The 20852-nt window shown below is 36.2% G+C and overlaps 1 protein-coding gene across 3 annotated transcripts in view; it reads right to left on the bottom strand.

The window, feature by feature from the left end:
• The window catches only part of WWOX (WW domain containing oxidoreductase), a 1413871-nt gene that overhangs the window by 532856 nt on the left and 860163 nt on the right, over positions 1 to 20852 (bottom strand). The window contains exon 9 of one of the 3 annotated variants that reach the window (XM_074203742.1): positions 15599 to 19000. The exons of the other annotated variants lie outside the window; for them this stretch is intronic. Within the exon in view, the coding sequence (XP_074059843.1) occupies positions 18977 to 19000 (24 nt within the window). The 3' untranslated portion in view covers positions 15599 to 18976. Of the gene's footprint in view, positions 1 to 15598; positions 19001 to 20852 lie in introns of those variants that run through there. 3 annotated transcript variants of the gene reach the window in all.

Genomic DNA, 20852 nt, shown 5'->3' with positions numbered 1-20852 from the left:
ACCTTGGGCAAATCACTTAACCCCATTGTCTTAAATAAATAAAATTTAAAAAAAGAATGTTGAAGGGAAGAGTCACACTCACACCAATGAGATGATAAATTCATATAAACACTTTCATTAACCAGGACTCACAAAAATTTATATGAAGACAACTAACAGAGCAAATGCCCAGTGGCTCTCTTTCCTGATAGATAACATTTCTCATGAGGATTTTTTCCCCATTTTGTCTTGCTCATGCTCATTTGTTGGCAAAGACATCTCAATTCTTTGAGGAACTAACTCAAATCATGATTCACCCAAGCAAATTGATTGCAAAAGGGCAGAATAATAACCAGCCTTGACTGCAGGCTGCAGATGAACTCCTCTTTAGTGATGCTACAGCTGTTGGGATGGGCAAGAGTCCCGGAGCCCTAAGGCAGAAAACCAATATAGGGGTTATGAGAAATTTGAGGCAGCAGAAACTGGTTAGACTGAGGGGGAAACTGGCACCTAATTGGGCACTTTGGCTATGAGTGCCACCTTCTATATACTTGGATGACAAACTGTTAGCTTTGGACACAGGGATTCTCCTGAACTGCTTAACTCTCTGACCTACGATAAATAGAGCTCTACATTTAGCACTGACCCTTACAAGAAGTAAACTAAGAATGTGTGAGAAAAAATCACAAGAAAGAAAAGAACATGTGGTTGCAGTTTTTCTTAAATTACTCCACCTCTCATTTGAGATCTAACAAAGATAAAAATAATAATTACTGTTATTATTATTGACATCAACAATAATATTTGATCTTTCCATAGACCTATTTTCAAAATGCATGAGGCTGATATTTTATCTGATTGATCTTTATGATCAAATCACTGCAAGGTGGGTAGTAAGAGTAATTGTCATTTCCTTTTCAAATGGCCACATTGGTCATAGACCTTAGAAATGAAAGAACCTAGATTTCAGTTATGGTCTTGTGGTTCTGAATCAATGATAGCTGACATTTTTACAGATTGGGTATAACATGTGTTATTATTCTCATTTTACAAGGGAGAAAGCAAGCTGACCCTTAAAGAGGTGAATTGGTTTACCTATAATCATACAAAGAATAAGTAAAGATTTAGACCCATATGCTCCCTACTAAACCACAATGCCTCTCTAACCAAGTACTTTATCAAGAATTGAGAAAGAATTTTGGGACCAAACTGATATGGATCAATGGTGTTTGGTAAAGTGGAACGAGCCTTGGATATATGGCACTACTATATGAATCATCAGTAAGTTGTTTATTCCTGTATGACCTTGGCAAATTTTGTTTCACACTAAAGGCCTTTGAGTCTCTTAGGTATTATGTGGCTGAAGCAAATGATTTCCAAGGCACTTTCTAGAGTTTTAGACTCTTATTCTATGACACCAAGGTTGGTTTTGAGTTTTGAGTTTTGAGAATTTGATAATTTATAATTCAATTTAAAACAATAATATAAATAACAAGTATTAAATGTCTTTTATATGAAAAAACCTATTCCTCAGCACTGAGGAATATGAACATGAAAAATGATACCATCCATTTTCAGAATGAGTTTGAAATCAAACTGAAGGGTATGTCTGGGATTAAGACATACATAAATAGGTTAGAATGTGATAAGGGCATGGGACAGAATAATTCTTGATCTTTTCATAGACCTTTCTGATTTCAAAGTGCTATATGCAAAGTTAGACTATATTAGAAGGTGATAAGTTCATAGGACAAGTCAAATAGAGTGGATTAATAGATTAAACAAGGGAAAGATGGTTTCTGGCTGCAAGGATAGACAAGTCTTCCTAGAGAAAATTCCATTGCTTGAAATTCAAGGCTTGTCCTTATCTGGCACCATTCTGTCTTTCCAGTCTTATCTCCTACGACTCCATTCCAAGCAAAAGTAGAATACTTTTTGTCCCTGAATATGTCCTGTACTCTCCTCCCTCCACACTTTTGCTAGTACTCTTCTCTGTAACGGAAATATCTTCACTCTCCCTCTTAGTCTGTTGAATTTCAACTAAGCCTTTAAATCCTGATTCAAATGTTATCTTTTCTAGGAAGCATTTCTTAATTACCCAATTGTCAAGGGGGAACCCCTCATGAACAAATCCTCAATACAAGTTTAAAGTAATATATTTGTAACATAAATATCTATATTGATATAATCTTCTTAGACTGTGAATTGTTTAGGGGCAGAGACTGTATTTTATCTGAAAATGGTAGCCCTTCCAGTGCTCAGAATAATACTTTGCACAAAACAGGCATCTGACAACCATTTGATGAATTGATTTGAAGTGAAGGGAGAAGGGAGAAGCTAAGCTAAGCCTCACAGGGAGGAAGATCCTAGGTAAAGATATCAATAGGCTGAAAAGCCTTCCCAAGTACTGTCAACACAGGAAAAGAGATTCCTATACTATCATTTTATCAGTATTTTTAAAGTCAATGAAGTATGTGAAAATAACTCCTATTTTTTAGCACCTCAGATTTACAAATCATTTATCCATATAATAGCTTTAAAATTCAAGCACCATTTTACAGAGAAGTAAACTGAGACCTAGTGAGATTAAGAAACTAATCACAGGTAGAAATGCCCCAGGTGAAATCTGAGACTCATGTCCTGGCCTCAAGTGTAGAAATTATTCCATGATAACACACTACCCTGTTTATATATATGTATGTGTGTGTATATATATATATATACATATATATGTATATATAAAAATTGGTATCATTATTATTGAAATTCTTCACCCCCAAACCACCTTGGCAGCTTCCAGCACAGCTCTCACCGAAGTTCGCCTTTCTCTTCAGAGCTGTTATTTAATCATGTTTAAAAGCATGTCTTTGCAAAATACCCACTTTGCATTAAGTAAAGGAGCTAGATACTCAGGCCCCCTTTTTAGGGGGTGAAATAGGAAGCATTATCCTTCCTTTCAGACTTCAGATGAGATGATGGCATATTCAGTACAGGTGAAAAGCTCACCTTGAGGAGGAATATACTTTATTAAAGAGCAGCACTAATGATATACATGGAAATACATTTCTTCTTACAAGTCAGAAGTGACGACATGTTGAAAGGTCCTTTAATAATTTAACTCCACAGATCTTATTCCATGACAGAGGGGTGGCCTTGGGGTCTCATCCCAGTTCTCAAACATTAAGTGACTGTATAACAGCCTGATAGTTTTCTTTTCTTAAGAGTTAGAGTGCTATTCTGATTAAGCCGAGGTGAGAGAGATCTGCTGCCTCTGCAATCTCCAGTCTCTGCCTGCAGGTCCAGAAGAACCTTTTAAGGAAGGACAAGCATAACAGGGGCAATATAAGCTTTCAGAGTCATATAGACTGAAGAGTATGGAAATCTGTGAAAAATAGAACTTCAGGGCTAGAAAGGACCTGGGAAAATGTCTCTCCCAACTCTCACATTTTGGTAAGGAGGAAGTCCAAGAGGGGGAGCACTATACCCCATAAAGGCAGGAAATGGAAAATTCTATACCAACATTGCCCCATGCCTAATCATTGCTCTTTTCTTGGAACAATGATATTTCTTTTCCAGGTACACATGCTAGGATTCTCTTTTTAATTATATTTGGAAAAAACTGATGTCAAACATTTGAAGAAATTGAGTTTGATATATCCAAGAGTCTCAGTGTCTGTCTGTCTGTCTCTCTCTCTCTTTCTGGTATTTGGAAGGCAATAGGTTTAAGTGACTTTCCCAAGGTCACACAGCTAAGTAATTATTAAGTGTCTGAGGTTGGATTTGAGCTCAGGTCCTCCTGACTCTAAGGCCAGTGTACCGCCTAGCTGCCCCAAGAGGCTTTTCTCTATGAAGCAGCATCTCACATTTCCATAGTCAAATTCTTTGCTGCTGCTGTAACAAAAAGAGATAAAACAAACTGTATAATGTCAAAAGATCCTATTGTATCATCAATAAATTAGATTTAAGAAAGTTATAAAGAGAAAATGCAGAAAGGACAAGTAACAGAGAAAAAAATTAAAAAAAAGGATAGTATATTTATTAGAGATAAATGTAGACAGCTCAATAGTGAGTGCTAAAGTCAACAAAAGGGTTTCTTCTTTAATTGGTTGGATTAATAAATAATATTAGATTGATGTTCCAGGTGAGTGTGATAATGATAAGGAATGATGGCAAGGAGTCTCAACAACTTAATTTATATGACATTATTGTATTTTCTGCCATGGAGCACAATATCTGAGTTCATAAGGACAGAAGGAAAATGGTTACTACGGAGTTGATACACAGACTAAGTAGGGAAATAACAAGATATCAACCTTCATGAACACAACTCATCATGCTCAGAATGAGGGTATTGAAAAAAAATTGGTTGAAGAGACTAATGAACTACTAACAGTGATCTGTGAAAAATTAAGAAGAGATGCTAGAGTAGGGGAAGGGTAAATGGTCTGAGTTTCAAAACAAGGAAGAGAGTGGAGAGTGCATACTATAGACCATAGAACTTGTTCTTCATTACAGGCAAAGTTCTAGAATGTATTACCAGATGCTTATTGAATATAAGGAAAGGACACTGTGATAATAACGAGCCATGCTGGTTTCAACAAGAGTTGGCCATACCAGATTAACATGATTTCTGTTCCTTGATAGGAGAGGTAGATCAGAGGAATAATGATGTAGTTAATCTGGGTTTAAACAGATCATGAGACAAAGTATATGCTATTTTGGATAGTTTGAAGTTGGGCAGATTCACAACTGGCTAAATGGCCAGAGTTAAAATGTATACATTCATTATTCAAAGCTTGGTTTTGTATTAGTTCATATTTTTATTGATGACCTGCATAAAGTCATAGAAGGCACAATTATTAAGACTGTGATCACACAGAGAGATAGTAAAGACAATGTACAACTGAATTAGAATCTAAAAGAGATCACACTAGGTTGGAATGCTGAATTGAATTTAATAAGATACAATTTATTAGCGATAAATGCAAAGTTTTATCTGGGTTTAAAAAACCAACTACACTGGCTAAGATGGGGGAGACATGTGTAGGAAATAATTTATTTGAAAATAAGCTGGGGGTTTTAGTAGATTTCAAACTCCACTAAATACAACAGTGGGAAATGATAACAGTTTACAAGTATGCATGTATAAATGTGCATGCATGCATGTATGTAAACAGAATGGACTCTCTTATATATATGCATTATTTACATGAATATATATATATATATATATGAATGCACACACATATATATGAAGGAGATACTAAAGTAAGCAGCTTTAGAGAAGGGATAATGTTATTTTACTATGACTTGGTTGTATCTTAAGTAATACTAATTATGGCCAATATTTATATATAGTATCTACTCTGTTTCAGACATTATACTATCTCATTTGATCCTTATAACCTGAGAGACAAGTACTATTATGATATTTTATAAATGAGGAAACTGAGATAAACAGAGGTTAAGGAACTTGCTCAGAGTAAGGCAAATGTCTGAGGTCAAATTTGAACTCAGGTCTTTCTGACTCCAAGCTCAGCATGTTATCCACTGAACCACCTAGCTACCCCAACTATTGAAGTATGAAGTATTATGTTTAGTTCTGGGCACTAGATTTTAGATAGTACATTGGTAAATTGGAGAATTTCCAAAGGAACTTAATTAGAATGGTGAAGGGATCATATGAAAGAATTGAAACCTGGAGAAGCAAAAACTTTGGGGAAGAGGATAAGTATCTGAAGGACTACAGAATTTAAACTTGTATTATTTGGCTCCAAAGGTCAGAATTAGGAGCCATGGATAAATGTTATAAAAAAAGACTTATTCAGACTTTGTATAAGGGGAGGAAACCAATGATTAGAAACTTGCAAGAATAGAATGGCTTGCTTGGTGAAGCAGTAAGTAAAAGTCTTACATAACAGACTGAATGGCCTCTTACTCATGTGCAATATAGGGAGTTCTTGTTCAGGTTCAGATGGTGGACCTTTGGGGTCCCTTTACACTCTGAAATTTTCTCAGTTTATAATAAGTGCTTCAAAAAAGTGTAAAGTATTACCTATGTAAGGTCTGAAAGAAAAGGGGTCATTCTTCACTTGGGCTAAAAATGAAGATCAGTTTTATGAAAGCAACTTGAAAGTATGCTTAGAAAATGGTGACCAGATGCTAAGGCACAAAGAGGTCATCGAGTGAAAAAAAGCTCTATACACAATGAAATATTTATAATAGCAATTTTATAGGGGCAAAGAACTGGAAACAAAGGAGATGCTCATTAACTGGAGAATAAGTAAACGTTCATTGCAAGAATTTAATGGAATTTTATTGTGCAGTAAGAAAATAAGAATGTAAAAAAAATACAGGAATGCATCCAAAAGACTCATAAGATCTAAAGAAAGCAGAGGCAGGAAAACATCATACTGCAATGTTAATAGAAAGAATGACAGCAGTAGCAGCAACAACAAGAAGCACTAATAGGTATGTAATTATAAGGATCCCAAAGAGGTAAGGAGAAAATGTACTTTACTCTCTTCTTTGTAGAGGTGGGGGTCTATGGCTATGGAAGTCTCAATTCAATCTCAGTCAATAAATCGGCTAGTTTTGCTGAATCCTCTTTCTGTCTCTATTATTGTCTTTCACTCACTCTATTTTTCCTCTCTCTTTCACTCTTTCTTTCTCTCTGTGTCAATCTCTCATTCTTTGTTACAGGGGACAGATCTCAGGGTAGAGGAAAGGGAAGGATATATTGAGAAATGAAGGTGAAGTAAAAAACACTGGATATCAAATTTTTTCTTTCATGTAAAGATTTTTGTGGACGAAGCAACAACATTTTAGATGATTCCCTCTGGTTCTTTTAATATATCACGGATACCAATGTAGCCCTCAGGCCATCCATCTGTTAGCTACCATCATTGCTACAAGATCGGTCCACCTCTTTTTCTTTTCATACATGTACATATCATTCAATGAGCCACTTTCTACAAGATGAGGATAAAATCATCTCAACTTACTACCATCCAAATCAACTCAAGACAGTTGTAAAGATATCTTTCTTTCCCATTTTAACTCAATTGAAAATCATTTCATTTAAGTCAGTAACCATTGTAGAAGCTAACAGAGTACTGTTTGCTAGCACGTTAATCTCATATTATTAAATGTGCATTTTTAACTTAAAAATCTAAAGTTGGTGTCACAAATGATTTACATTGTACCCATATTTCTTCTGGCAAAAGGACAGGTAGAGAAGCTTTCTACTGTTTATTTTCTCTGATAGGAAAGGCCATGCATATTTTATCTTTTTTTCTGATATGTCCTTTAAGCTTCCCCAGACTCCCTTCATTTAATCAGAGCCAGAAATAATTAGTATGAGGTTCTGTGAACATTCATGCCATTAAAAGACATACATAACAAGTCAATTGAAGCTCACATATAACCACAGTCTTGCACATAATTTTTATTTTCAAATAAGATTTAAACTGTGATACCTTTTAACTTTTTTAAAAGGAATTAGTGTTGCTATGTAATTTTATTCTTTAAAAAGCAATACCCTTAGAAAAGCATTGTGAGTATAATGCAAACAATATTATTCAAAATTTGAATTGTGACAATAAGTGGCATTTACGTAGCACTTGAAAGTCTGCAAAATATATTAGATATTTGGATTTCACGTCAAAATGAAGAAACTGGCTATAGATGGAAAAACAAAGGCTTAGAGAAGGGACATGACTTAACTAAAGTCACACAGTCAATGTAAGAGGTAGGATTCAGTGTTTTTTAATGGATTTTTTTGGTTCTTGGTGTTACCTTTTAGGAAAGGGCATTGACAAATTATCATGTCTCAGGAAGATGGTGAGAGAAGCTGATACCATGACATCCTGGGATCACTCAAAGGAACTGAGGACATCTATCCTGGAAAAGTGAAGCTTTTGTGAAGGTGGGGGTGGGGAGGAAGGAAGGTGAAGTCTCTGTAAGTACAGAAGAACTGATTTTTCTATTTGTCTCCATGGAACAGAATTAGAAGCAATAGGAAGAAATTTCATGAGATAAGATTTCAACTCCAGGGAATTAATAACTTCATAATAATTCGAACTGTCCCAAAGTGAACTACCTTGGGAGGTGGCCGGTTCCCCATCCCTAGGGACCTTGAAAAGCAACCTGAATGACCACTCAGTGATAATGATATAAGAGTGAGTTGATTTTTGCTTAGGTACAAATTAGAGTAAATAACCTGGGTGATCTGGCATATCAAAGAATGACATGTCAGGGAAAACTGACACTTCTAGGTAGATGCATCTTTTAGCTTAAGTTCTACTAATAAATAACAAAAAATTCAAAATAGCTAAAAATATACCACTGAGGGAAATCCCTATTCCAGGATTTTTTTTTCCTTTTTTGCTAGCTATTTCTAAATGACCTTATCAATAATTTATTCAAGAGATACTCAAATACAGAACAATGCTGCTCCTTTAAGAAAACATTATTTTTCCTGAGGCCCTATCAAGGTAAATTTCATCAGTATTCAAAGAATGAGCAAAGCACTTCAACAATTTATTTCAATAAAAGAAGACTTAGCTGAAAGGAGTATAAATGATGAGAACTTGCTTTAAACTGATTTATTCCCCGCAGCAATGAAAGGAATGTTTCTTCACTCAGCTGTTTAATATGCAAATATGCAGAGCACCCAGCTCCTGACAGCACATCATTAATAAAACCCTGCGCTAAGCAGAGCTCCCGATATTTCATCCTGATGAAAATACATGATGATGATTTTCGACTGGATAATTTCAGGGTGGGAACAATGTGCTCTCCTGGCGAGCAAACTCACAAGTCAGAGTTCAGACTGTGGCTCTTTAATAAGTGATCTGCTCCTACAACAAACATTTATTGGTTACAGGGGAAGCCCTGAAAGATGAGAAACAAAGAATTTAGGGAGACCAATTTAAGTGACAAAATGTATTTGTGAACCATCAAAGGATAAAAGACTTGAAGCAAAGAGAGATTCAATGTCTAGCATATAATCAATAGAACCATGAGGCTATTTAAAAATCAACCCCCCTCAAAAAAAAATACCAAAATGTATAGGTGAAGAAATTAAATACAAAGAGAAGGGACTTGTCCAAGATAGCTGAGCAAGGTAGTGGTTGAGTCTAGTCTGGAACCTGGGGAATCTGGAAGAGGCAGGAGGTCCAAGAAAAAGAACTTTGGAGGCTGAGTTGGAGGTAGAGAGGAGAAGGGGATGGCAATGATAGAGACATTATGTGATGAAAGTTTGCACCAGGATGAGTGGAGATATTTGCCAGCTATTGCAATGAAATGAAGAGATGTGGAAACGTAAGTGAATGTCAAAAGAGGAGTTAAAGATGAGACCTAGAGAGTAAAAGGGAAGTCTGGACACATATGAGATAGCATCATCTACCTCACTGAAATATCACATTCTTTTCTATTATCTTTCCACATATTTCTACCTTTTCCACACCTCTCCATCCTTCAAATTCTAACTCAAATGTAGTCTCTCTTGATGAAGATTTTTCATAGTCAAAAGTGATTTTTGCTGGGGTCTTGCAAAACACAATGCAACACTTTTAAGTTCATATCCTATTCTATACTGTGTTGTGGTTACTGTCTATTATAGACTGTGGTTACTGTCATAGACTCATGTAACTAATAGCTAGAAAAATATTTAGGCTGTAGAATGTCAAAGCTACAAGAAAGTAAAGAAGAAAATGGAATTTCAGAGATGAGAGAGACCTCAGAATACAAAACTGTACAGCTGATGGGGAGCCAGAACAGAGGTTACTGTAAAATGTCAAAACCAAAAAAGAGCATCTAGTTGGACTCTGATTTAACACAAAATTAAGGCCATGGAAGTGAAATAACCTTTCCAGCATCATAGAGCTAATAAGTGACAGAGCTGATACCTGATCCCAGTACATTCCTGTCGCCTTCACCAAGTATTCTTTTTACTACACCATTTGACTGGATTAGATAATGTATTACAGTGCTTTACGATGCTAGGAGATATGCTCTCCATAAATATTGTATGTTCTTATTGCTAAAATGTTGACTAGAACATAGTGTATTAGGGCTGATTGCTATTACTTATTTTAGAAAGAAATTTGTTGCAGATATACCAGCAAAGGAATGTGCAGCATGTTTAATTTTATAGAAATTGCACAAAATCTACCTTAATTTTTAACCACATATTCACAAACTGAATTATCAAAAATATAGTTGTGTTGAAAGGATTAAGGAAGTAGAGAAAAAGAAGATAATGAAGAAATAGCAGGTTGCTAGTGGTTAAGAAATAATGAAAATACATCAGTATACTGAGGGAAAGGGCAGAAGCATTAGAGGTCACCTGACTATTTACTCTTATTGTTGCTGTTGGTGTTGTTATTCAGTCATATCTGACTCTTCATGACCCCATTTAGAATTTTTTTTGACAAAGATACTGGAATGGTTTGTCATTTTCTTCTCCAGCTCATTTTTACAGAAACTGAAGGAAACAGGGTTAAGTGACTTGGTCAGGGTCACACAGCTAACTGAGGCTAGAGTTGAACTCAGGAAGATGAGTCTTCCTGACTCTAGGCTTGGCACTCTAACCACTGTGCCACTTAGCTGTCCCTACTAGTCTTGTTATCTCATTATTATCCGACTAAATATAAACGGCATTAGAAATTGCAAATTTCTAACATGAAATGAAATTTGTAATTTGTGGTCTGTTGAATTTTCAGTAACTTTTAGAACAGATCAGTCAGCCATTTAAGAAATGACTAGCTAAAAAATGGTGGATGGTGAATGAATCACTTCTCATTTTTTCCACCTTTCCTTTCTTCTTTTCTTTCTCTGTCGTTTGAATTTTCTCAGTCTAACTGAAAGAAGCAATAGGATGATTTAAATAGGTGGTGATACATTAATGATTATGACTGATACATGAGAAATGCAAGGAAGGACAACCTTGAGGATGTGTAACACTGGGAAAGGAGGTAATAGAGAACTGGTCAGGGGGCAGCTAGGTGGCGCAGTGGATAGAGCACCAGCCCTGGAGTCAGGAAGACCTGAGTTCAAATCCAACCTCAGACACTTAATAATTACCTAGCTGTGGGGCCTTGGGCAAGCCACTTAACCCCATTGCCTTGCAAAAACTAAAAAAAAAAAAAAGTCATCAGAGAACTGGTCATCAAGTGAAAATAAATGTCAATAGTCAGGTGACTGACCCAATGATCTGAGATACTCAATAACTAAGAGGAAAGCCTCTAGAAATCTGGACAGTTTTGTCTAGATGATTTTATGGTAAGGGATGAGCAAGAATCCTTCAGGATGAGAATGATAGAGGAATTGTGTTCCACATTAGGGGAAGGACTGCTCATACAACTGCCATTATAGATCTATCAAAGGATCCAAAAGGGGTCTTATTGTGCCAAAAGGAAGAATAAATTAAATTCTGGTACTAAAAATTACAATTTAAAATTGTTTAGGAACATTCAAGGAAGTTTAATTTTTTTCCTTTGAATTCTCTCCCAGGAGAATCCAAGAAACCAAAAAAGTCTTTGGGGTGAAATTTTTAGGGATGTCTTGAAGGGTTTAGTCAACTTCTTCTATGGAGTACTTTACATGTTTCTGATTTTCTGTGCATGGTAATACACCCTCATAAGTCAAATGGGACGAGCCAATTAAACATTTCCCTATAGTCTTTCAAATAGCTGCTCTTGGCATGTTTTTTGCATGGAACAAACCTCAGCGGGAGGATCCGATAGAAATCTTGCACTATTTAAATATAGAATTGGGACATCAAAGAAAGGGTTGTATTGAAATAACATGGATAATTAAGGAAGTGCAGAACAGTAATAACTGATTTACATAAAATGCTAATGAGTCTCTTGACTTGTTTGGCAATTTGCGCCTTAGGCATGGTAACTGTGGCTCCAAATTTATGATCTAATTTTTATTTTAATATTTTCTTTTATCAAGTTGTAACCACACTAATCGGTGCCTGCCCAATGTCCAACTGCTTTTCCCTCAAACCACTCAAAGCCCTTTGTGCTACATAGAGTGGAGGTGGACTTGTAAGCTGGCTCACTGCAAACCAGGTAGATAAGCCTGTGAAAACATCAGAAGCCAGCACAATGTGATTGCAGAAGTGACTGAGGACAGCCATTTCCCTCTGGGCCTCAGTTTCTTCATCTGTAAAATGATCATTATAATGATTCCAATATACAAAACACAATAGTGGAAGAACAGATATTTACACAAACAATGGAACCTAGTAAGGACCCAGTCTGGGTCCTATTTCTGAAACTTTGAGCAAGTAATACTGCATCTCTCACCTTCAGTTTTTTTTCTGTTTAGTAAAATGGATATAATAATAGCTTTAGTCTATCTTCCAAGGACTATTGTGAGGAAAATATTTGATAAGCTTAAAAGTGCTCCACAGATATAAAATATTAATAGAGTACTGCAGAGAAGAAAGCACATTATATGTACACATGCATACACACATACATATATAAACAAATTGGAATTATTAATAAAGACAAGAATAAGTGGGAAATCTTGGAATGTTGCATAAAACAATGCTATCATCATTTTTATTGTATTCATATATGTTAGCAGAACTCTGTACATTCTCCTTCTCTAACACCAGTTTTTAATTTATAAAATGAGGATATTAATACCTGTGTAGTATGAGGTATCACAGTACTAGGGATGTAAAAAGGTTTGTAAGGTATTTTGTTAGGTGAGAAATGTGAGCTACAATCATGATTCATGACAACAGGAATAAGCTGTAAAGTTGAAAGAATTCTAGATTTGGAATCAGAATGTGGGTTTGAAAACTGGCTCTCTTACTAACTGTGTGGCTGTGGGGAAGTCACCTAAACTGTTTGTGCTTCAGTTCCACATCTGGCCAATAGAGATAATACCACAGGATCATTATGACAAAACATAGATTTTAAATAGTCTAATATCATGAGTTATTAATATTATTGCTGTTGGAATCAGAGGACTGAATTTTAAATTTCTTCTCTGCTACTGTGTGATATTAGGAAAGGCATTTACTTTTTCTGAGGCTCAGATTCCCCTTTTATTAAATTAAAAAAAAGTTGGATAAGATGATCCTTAAGGTCACTTGATACTGCAAATCCTCTGACTGGAAAAGTGAGCATAATTTCATAAAGACAGTGCTGTACTAGAAACTAGGAAGCTTGTGGGGTTGAATATGTGAAAATACCTCAATGATTTTATATTTCCCATCTCCAGCCTCAGTTTCATCATCTAAAAAATGGAATTATGATACTCAAAGCATTTAATCCACAGGGTCATTTTAAGGATCAAATGAGATAAAATACATATGGCACTTTGCAATCCTTAAAGAGCTCTATAAATGTCACTTTTTATTCATAATCCTATGATCGATGGCATTTAAAATAGCCACTACTATTCTCCAAGTCCAGGTCTCTTAACTCTGAAAACAAGTGCAGTTCTGTTTTCCATTCCCCACAATCAGGAGGAAGTGAAGTGGGCAGAGCAACCAACAGTGTGGCTGGAGCCATGGCATGTGATCCCAGGAGCCATTCACTTCTGAGGGGACAGAACGGGCTCTGAATTTCTCCTTTCCTCCAAATCTTCCCCTGCTCTTTTCTCACAGGGCTTTCTGGCCCCTGGCATGGGCTTTGGCTTGTGGGCATGACAAGGTAGCCATACCTTCCTCCAGGAGATGATGCTGCTGGCCCTCAGCTTACCCTGTTTAATCCGTAAGCCTTCTGAGTGTGACCCATGGCTTTCTTAGGCCATTCTGCCTTCACCCTATCAAATGCTCTCAGGAAAACTTAAATTTGAAAGTCCTACTGAGTCTGGCAGCAGTGGTCCAGGTGCGAACCCAAGCATGTTGGCCCGTCTGCACCTCCTTGGAGAGCCTACAAGGTCACAGGGAGGGAGAGGGAGACAATGAGACAAAGTGGTGATCAGGATGTATTGCTGTCCTCTCCCTATCTGTCACAAAGGCAATGATTCCATTTTAGTGAAAATCCATTGAACTCAGATCAAGTCAGATGGCTGTTATCATTGGAGACTCAAAAGCTGTCATGCCATAATCGGTACAAATGATGAACGCAGAGATGTGGGGCTGAGTCCACTTAATGGGCTCTACTGAATTTTTGTGTCTCTTTCTAAATTCCTTCAAATTCTTTTACTGAAGTTGCTTTTCAACCACTTGGCCAGAACCACGATAAAACCAGGAGTGATCTTCTATCGAGTCATTTAATAGTCTGCATGGCAAAATGTCTCCCTTTTATTGTATTTTCATTAATAGTAGGTAGTAAGAATAGGAGTAGGTAAGAACAGCAGCACTAATAGCTCACATGACTCCTTGTATTTTACAAAATACTGCCTTCACAAAAATTCTGGAGGCAAGTGCTGTCACTATTCTCATTTTATAGATGAGAAAAAACCAAAGCTCTGAGAGTTTAAATGAGTTGCCCAGAGTCCTTTTATTATTAGTAACTGCTAGTATTTATAAGTACCACTATATCGACTAATGCTGTTATGTTTATAACATTTTATGGCTTACTTCCCTCAGAATCACCCTTGGAAAGAGGCCATGTAAAATCAATGTAACAATTGTTGCCCCTATTTCACAGATGAGAAAATTGAGATAGAGCATTGGAAAGACATACTCATGGTGACAGAGTTAGAGAGTGTACAAGAGAGGGGATTCAATTGTAAGGTTCTTGACTCCAAGGGTGGTCTATCCATTATACCACACTGCTTCTCCAGAACAAATGACCTTCCAGGGATACTGGGTCATTCATTTGCATGCTTAAAAACATACGCAGAGTCTAATTATTGTTTCCTTTTGCCACCAAAAGATGACACTTATTCTGGACACCCTCCATATATAAATCTTCTGATCATAAGATTCAGTTACAACATGCAGTGTTAACAGGAGCTTTGGCAGCTATTGATCTATTTTTATGGATAGCAACGACTTGCAATTTTGAGCAAAACTGAATTTGGAAAAGGTTTTATCCTTCAGTTATCACTGTTAGTATGAAAAACAGACAAACAAAACCCACCATCCAGAACTGCTTGAGACTGGTCTTGTTCAAGATTTCTGATATCTGAAGAGAGGGCTAGGGATAGGGACTAGACCTGGGGTTTCATTGGAACTGGGAACTCCTAACTGGGGCTGGGGCAGACTTCCTCTAATAATGCAGATTGACACCTTCTTTACAATTTACAAGGAGCATTTCCTTGAACACTAACAGATTAAATGATTTCCTTGGGGTGCCACAGTCAAAGGCAGAAATGTGGATTGGAGTCTGTTTTCTTGAATCAGTGACTAGTCTATCTATTACTCTCCACCATACTGGGTTGTTGAAATCTGAAATTAAAACAATAAGCTTTTAAAAAAATGTTTATTGTGCTGAGAATTAGATTCAACTTTGCAGCAGAGGCTTCAATGATGGAAAGACCTGGGCTTGGGTCCAGCCTGCACTGCTAACTCACTGGATGATCTTAACTTTTTTTTTTTAATTTTATTTTTTCCTCTTTAAGATTTTAGTTATTTTTAAGTTTTACAATTTCCCCCCAATCTTCCTCCCCCCCACCCCACAGAAGGCAGTCTGCTAGTCTTTACTTTGTTTTCATGGTATATACACTGATCTAAGTTGAATGTGATGAGAGAGAAATATCCTTAAGGAAGGAAGAAAAATAAAGTATAAGAGATAGCAGAATTATATAATAAGATAATTTTTTCCCCTAAATTAAAGGTATTAGTCTTTGGTCTTTGTTCAAACTCCACAATTCTTTTTCTGGATACAGATGTATTCTCTATTGCAGATACCCCAAAATTGTCCCCGATTGTTGCACTGATAGAATGAGCATGTCCATCAAAGTTGGTCATCGCCCCCATGTTGCTGTTAGGGTGTACATTGTTTTTCTAGTTCTGCTCATCTCGCTCAGCATCAGTTCACACAAATCCCTCCAGGCTACCCTGAATTCCCATCCCTCCTGGTTTCTAATAGAACAATAGTGTTCCATGACATATATCACAGTTTGTTAAGCCATTCCCCAATTGAAGGACATTTACTTAATTTTTAATTCTTTGCCACCACAAACGGGGCTGCTATGAATATTTTTGTACAAGTGATGTTTTTATGCTTTTTCATAATTTCTTCAGGATATAGACCCAATAGTGGAACTAAGTAATTTCTAACCTGAATTTCTAGCCTAACTGGTTTTAACTATATGACCTCCTAAGTACCTAGATGTGACATTCTTGATCCCCTGAGTTGTTTTTAAGGATGTAAAAATATATTCAAATAATACTTAGTTCTTGGCTACTAAGATGCTATGCTAGCACCATGAATAGGTTTCCCCATTTAGGAAGAAAAAGAGCAAGGGCATCAAAGAACATGCCAAATCAACAATCAGCTTCTGCAGTGGAAATCATCCTTCAGTCTTATTCTGTGCCCTAGCTATATACTTTGTCTCATCCTAATCCCAGAATAGGTGGTCTGGTTATGTCTGACTCAACTATTCTTCTGACAATCCTGTACTGCTTCTTGCTAACATAACAAGTCTCTCAGATATCATAATGTGTAGTTCTGATATATATCAGCTCTGGTTCCACTTTATCTGGTAGTTACACAAACACAAACACACACACACACACACACACACACGCACATGCAGACAAAAAGTACAAAAATTATAGAATTGGAAAGGCTATTTTGTCCAAAAAGTACCTAGTGTCAGCTTCTTAGAGAAGTTGGCATTTGAAATAGGCCATGAAACAGTCAAAACTGTAAAGATGAAGAACAGGAGAGTTTTCTGAGGGCCATAGAAAGCAGACAGACACATGGTATGATTGCGAAGAAGGAAAATGAGGTTTTCTAGTCAGAATGAGGGGGAAATTTAAAGGCAATGTTAAAAATCACAAAAACGAATTTGGATTTGATGTGGTAGGCAAAAGGGGAAAAATACATCTAGAGTAGGGAAGAGACTCAGGAAGATGAAAGGAGAGAGGAAGAGATAGAACATGAAGGAAAGGAAATGAATAAGGGCAAAGACAAACAAAGGGAGAGGAATGTAGGGCCAACCTCAATGTCAGTATTGTGACTAGTATCTTCGATAATGCTCTAATTATAACCCATTTAATTTCAAAGAAAAGATTAAAAATATATCAAAGAATTTTACTAATATTAATATTAAAGATACTAAATAATTATCTAACTCATCAAAGTTCAAGGAAATAATGAGCTGAAATGAAAGGAAAAATGAATGAAAAGTTTCACCAACCATTGTGTTGTACTTTAAATATAGTATCTTATTCTGAGTAGAAAAACTAAAATTCAGGAGTCTGGAATTTGTGAGGATTCTCACTAATTTGCTGTAATGAAGTCAGAGAAATGCAGCCTTAGAATTCCTCTATGTATTAAAAGGAACAGGAAGATTTAAATGAAGTGATTTATTCCTATTTAAGAACCTGCAGGAATGAGAAAAATGCCATTATTTACAAGGTCTCAGAAATGCCACCACTTTGTTTTAAGCTGTATATAGTAAAATGAATACTGAATGCAGCTCTTAATAACCGGTCTATCTGAGTGCCAGTATTAATGAACATACAGTTGAAATAAAACCTTGGTTTTAGTGGGAAAACAAAAGAAAATAAAATAATAGTGGATTAGGAAAAGAGAAATGGGTTTAAATTCTGGCTTGATTGTTAGTTAATCCTCTACAGGGTTACTGTTTCTGCAAACCTGAATAAGTGACTTTTCATCTCCTGACCTTCAGGATATTCTTTTGTAAAAAAAAAAAAGAGTCCTGTCTCCTATATATTTTTATAAAGCACTCTGTCAATCATAAAACCCAACAAGGGGAGGAGGGGGAATGGTGGGGAAGAATGGAGGTTATTACTGGAGTTACCCTTTTTAGAAAAACTTCCTTCAAGAGAGTCATTTGTACTACCTAGTTATGTGGAGAATTCCTTAGCCAAGTTGGTACATCTGTTTGGAACTATCATCCTCTAAATTAGATGACAATAATGTTATTTCACTCTCATTTTTACAGATGAGGTTAAGATAAAAAAAATCCAAGGACAAGTTGCTATCATACTATGTTTCTTTTATATTTCATATTTTGGAAATATATTAAATATATGATAAAGGTAGATAAAATGATGACTTTTAATACTAGAATAAGGGAATGAGGAGGTGAGGTCCTTATCCAGAGATTCAGTAAATGCACCTCTGAGACATTTCCAATAATAGGTAGGACAGGGATGACTAGGAGTTTGTCCTACATTCATTAAAGTTCAGATATTCTACTAGGTGTCTGTATTTTGAACTTGTAATTTGGAGGTGATAAGTTCATGAGTGTTCAATAAGTTTTTACAAATTATTGTAATATTTAGGGAATTGTGGGTAACAGTTCTGTCAGTAACCATTATCTCAGTGCATCTTTATTTGCTGAATTCTCAAGGATATTTTGGGTTTCATATGAGTAACTTGAGGATTTATTGTCTAGTAATTATGAAAGATATCTTGTTTCATTGTATTTTCCTAGATATCTAGTAGATGCTAAATGTCTGCAGTCTACTAGGATAAATCATATAGTTTCTACCACTTCATTGCACTGTTGTCATCATCATTATGATAATATGTGTATAACATTTATATTCTTCATCATCATCATCATTAATGTTGATGATGATAATAACTGAGTTGAGGAAACCCTTAAAAATCACTTAAAGCAGACTGGTTGGGCCATCCACAGACGAAAAACCAAGGGGGTTATATGCTACAGTGGTATCCAGAGATGTTGAAAAGAAGCAGAGAAAGTCCTTCACCATACTAGATAAATATTATGGATAGATTAATGGAAAGACAAAAATAAAATGGATAAAAGATTTATCTTTAAACAATGGAAAAATAATATAGTTGGTCCATCAACAAATGGGAAGATCAGTGAATTCATTCTTCAGTACATGTAGCCTGGATGCAAGTCATAGAAGAAAACTGGACAGAACCTAGAAAGGAACAGGAAAGGAAGGTCTGAATCACTTTGGAGGAATTGTTTGGTTTCAATGATCCTGTTCTGCTTAATAGGAATAAAAATCCATTCTTTTCACCACCAATAGATTCCATGTGATACCATGGAGATAATGTAAATAACCAAGTATTACATCTCAGAAGAATCATAATTGCTAGTGCCATAAAGGCAATAGAAAGGCTCATGATGCCTATTGATTCTAACATATTACCCATGCTGATTTTCAAACTCAAAGCTGCATAAAAGTCATCATCGTAATCATGATTAACTTTAAAAGGAGACAGGTCAGGCCTATCTCAAGATTAAGAAATAAGAAACAGAACATGTGCTGCAATAATCTCTAAGAAATATTACAAAAACCAAAGGAAGGCCTCATTCACTTTGAGTAGTTTGTCTATGAAGGATTGATGGAAGGTCATAGAATAAAATAATTCAGATAGGAAGACATATTGGGGGAGGGCTTAGATCTGCATGCATGGGAGGAATGAATATATATGTATATATATATATATATATATATAGTTGATGAGTTTATACAGTATAATATTAATAATTTAACCTTTTTTCAGAGTGCTTTATGGATTACAGAATATTTGTCTTATAACATCCCTGAGAAACAGGGCTTCCTACTTGGATCTACCCTAATGAAAAGTGAGGAAAGTGGTCTATTAAACAATATGGAAAATTCTAGGAAGGCCCTGGCCTCTCACTATCTTTTGTCCCTATCAGGTTTCCCTAATAGATGGCCCTGACAATTCACATTGACAGGCCTTTGTCGTGTAATGAACACTGGGCAGGCTGATGAATGCAGCCACTGCACAGAAAACGTCAGTTCTTTCATTAAGAAAACCTTCCTAAGTTCATTGTATTGAACCAGGATTCTGGCTATTAGGCTGACACATGCCAAAGTCAATTCTAGTTAGATTGTAAGTGACTATTCATGTTCAGCAAATTCAGTTTTAAACACACATATTTAGAATTTCTGCCTATTTCCTTGAAACTTTTTTCCTGGAATCTGCTTTTCTCTTTTACATAGAAATGATCAGGAGTGGTGTGGGGGTGGGAAAAGATACACTCTGATGGTACCATGGCTCAAGGGAAGGTGTGGCCTTCTCAGTCCAAAGAGGAAAATGATGGTGGAGGGCAGGAGGAAAGTTAGTTTATCTAATAATAGAGATCCAGAGGATACAAATAGAAAATGAACAAAAGAATCTGGAGATGAAGAAGTAGAAACTATTGGAGCAGTAAAATTTGCAAATCTAATATTCTGGGGTCCCATCCTGTTCAGAGATGTCAAATTCACCTGTTGGATTGGACATGTGAGTCCCTTTCAGATCTACCATTATATAATTACACCTTTTTTTCTACAACCAGTAGTCTTGGAGAGTCATTTAGAGAAATTATATGGGTTCAAGTTCTAGTCTGCAATAACTTAATGTTTTTGAGTTTAGTTATTATGCCTCTTTTTTCTGTTACTTCACTTGCAAAATGGGGACAATAATACCTGGCCACCTAATCTCAGGGGGTACTTTTTTTTTTAAGGTGTTTTTGCAAGTCAGTGGGGTTAAGTGGCTTGCCCAAGGCCACATGGCTAGGCAATTAGTAAGTGTCTAAGGCTGGATTTGAACTCAGGTACTCCTGATTCCAGGGCTGGTGCTCTATCCACTGTGCCACTTAGCCATCCCAGGGGGTACTTTTCAAAAATTGTTAAATGCCACACTCTGTGTTCTATAGAAGAAGTAGTAATATGGATTTAAAGGTGGAATATCAAGTTTCCTTTAGAAGATGAGTAAAGGACTGTTTGGCTCAGTACCTGCAGAGAACTTTTC

This window comes from Macrotis lagotis, chromosome 1 (genome assembly GCF_037893015.1).
Source record: "Macrotis lagotis isolate mMagLag1 chromosome 1, bilby.v1.9.chrom.fasta, whole genome shotgun sequence".
In the NCBI taxonomy this organism is placed as follows: Eukaryota; Metazoa; Chordata; class Mammalia; order Peramelemorphia; family Peramelidae; genus Macrotis; species Macrotis lagotis.
Note: the sequence above shows the minus strand (reverse complement) of the source record. Positions and strands in the feature narration are given on the sequence as shown.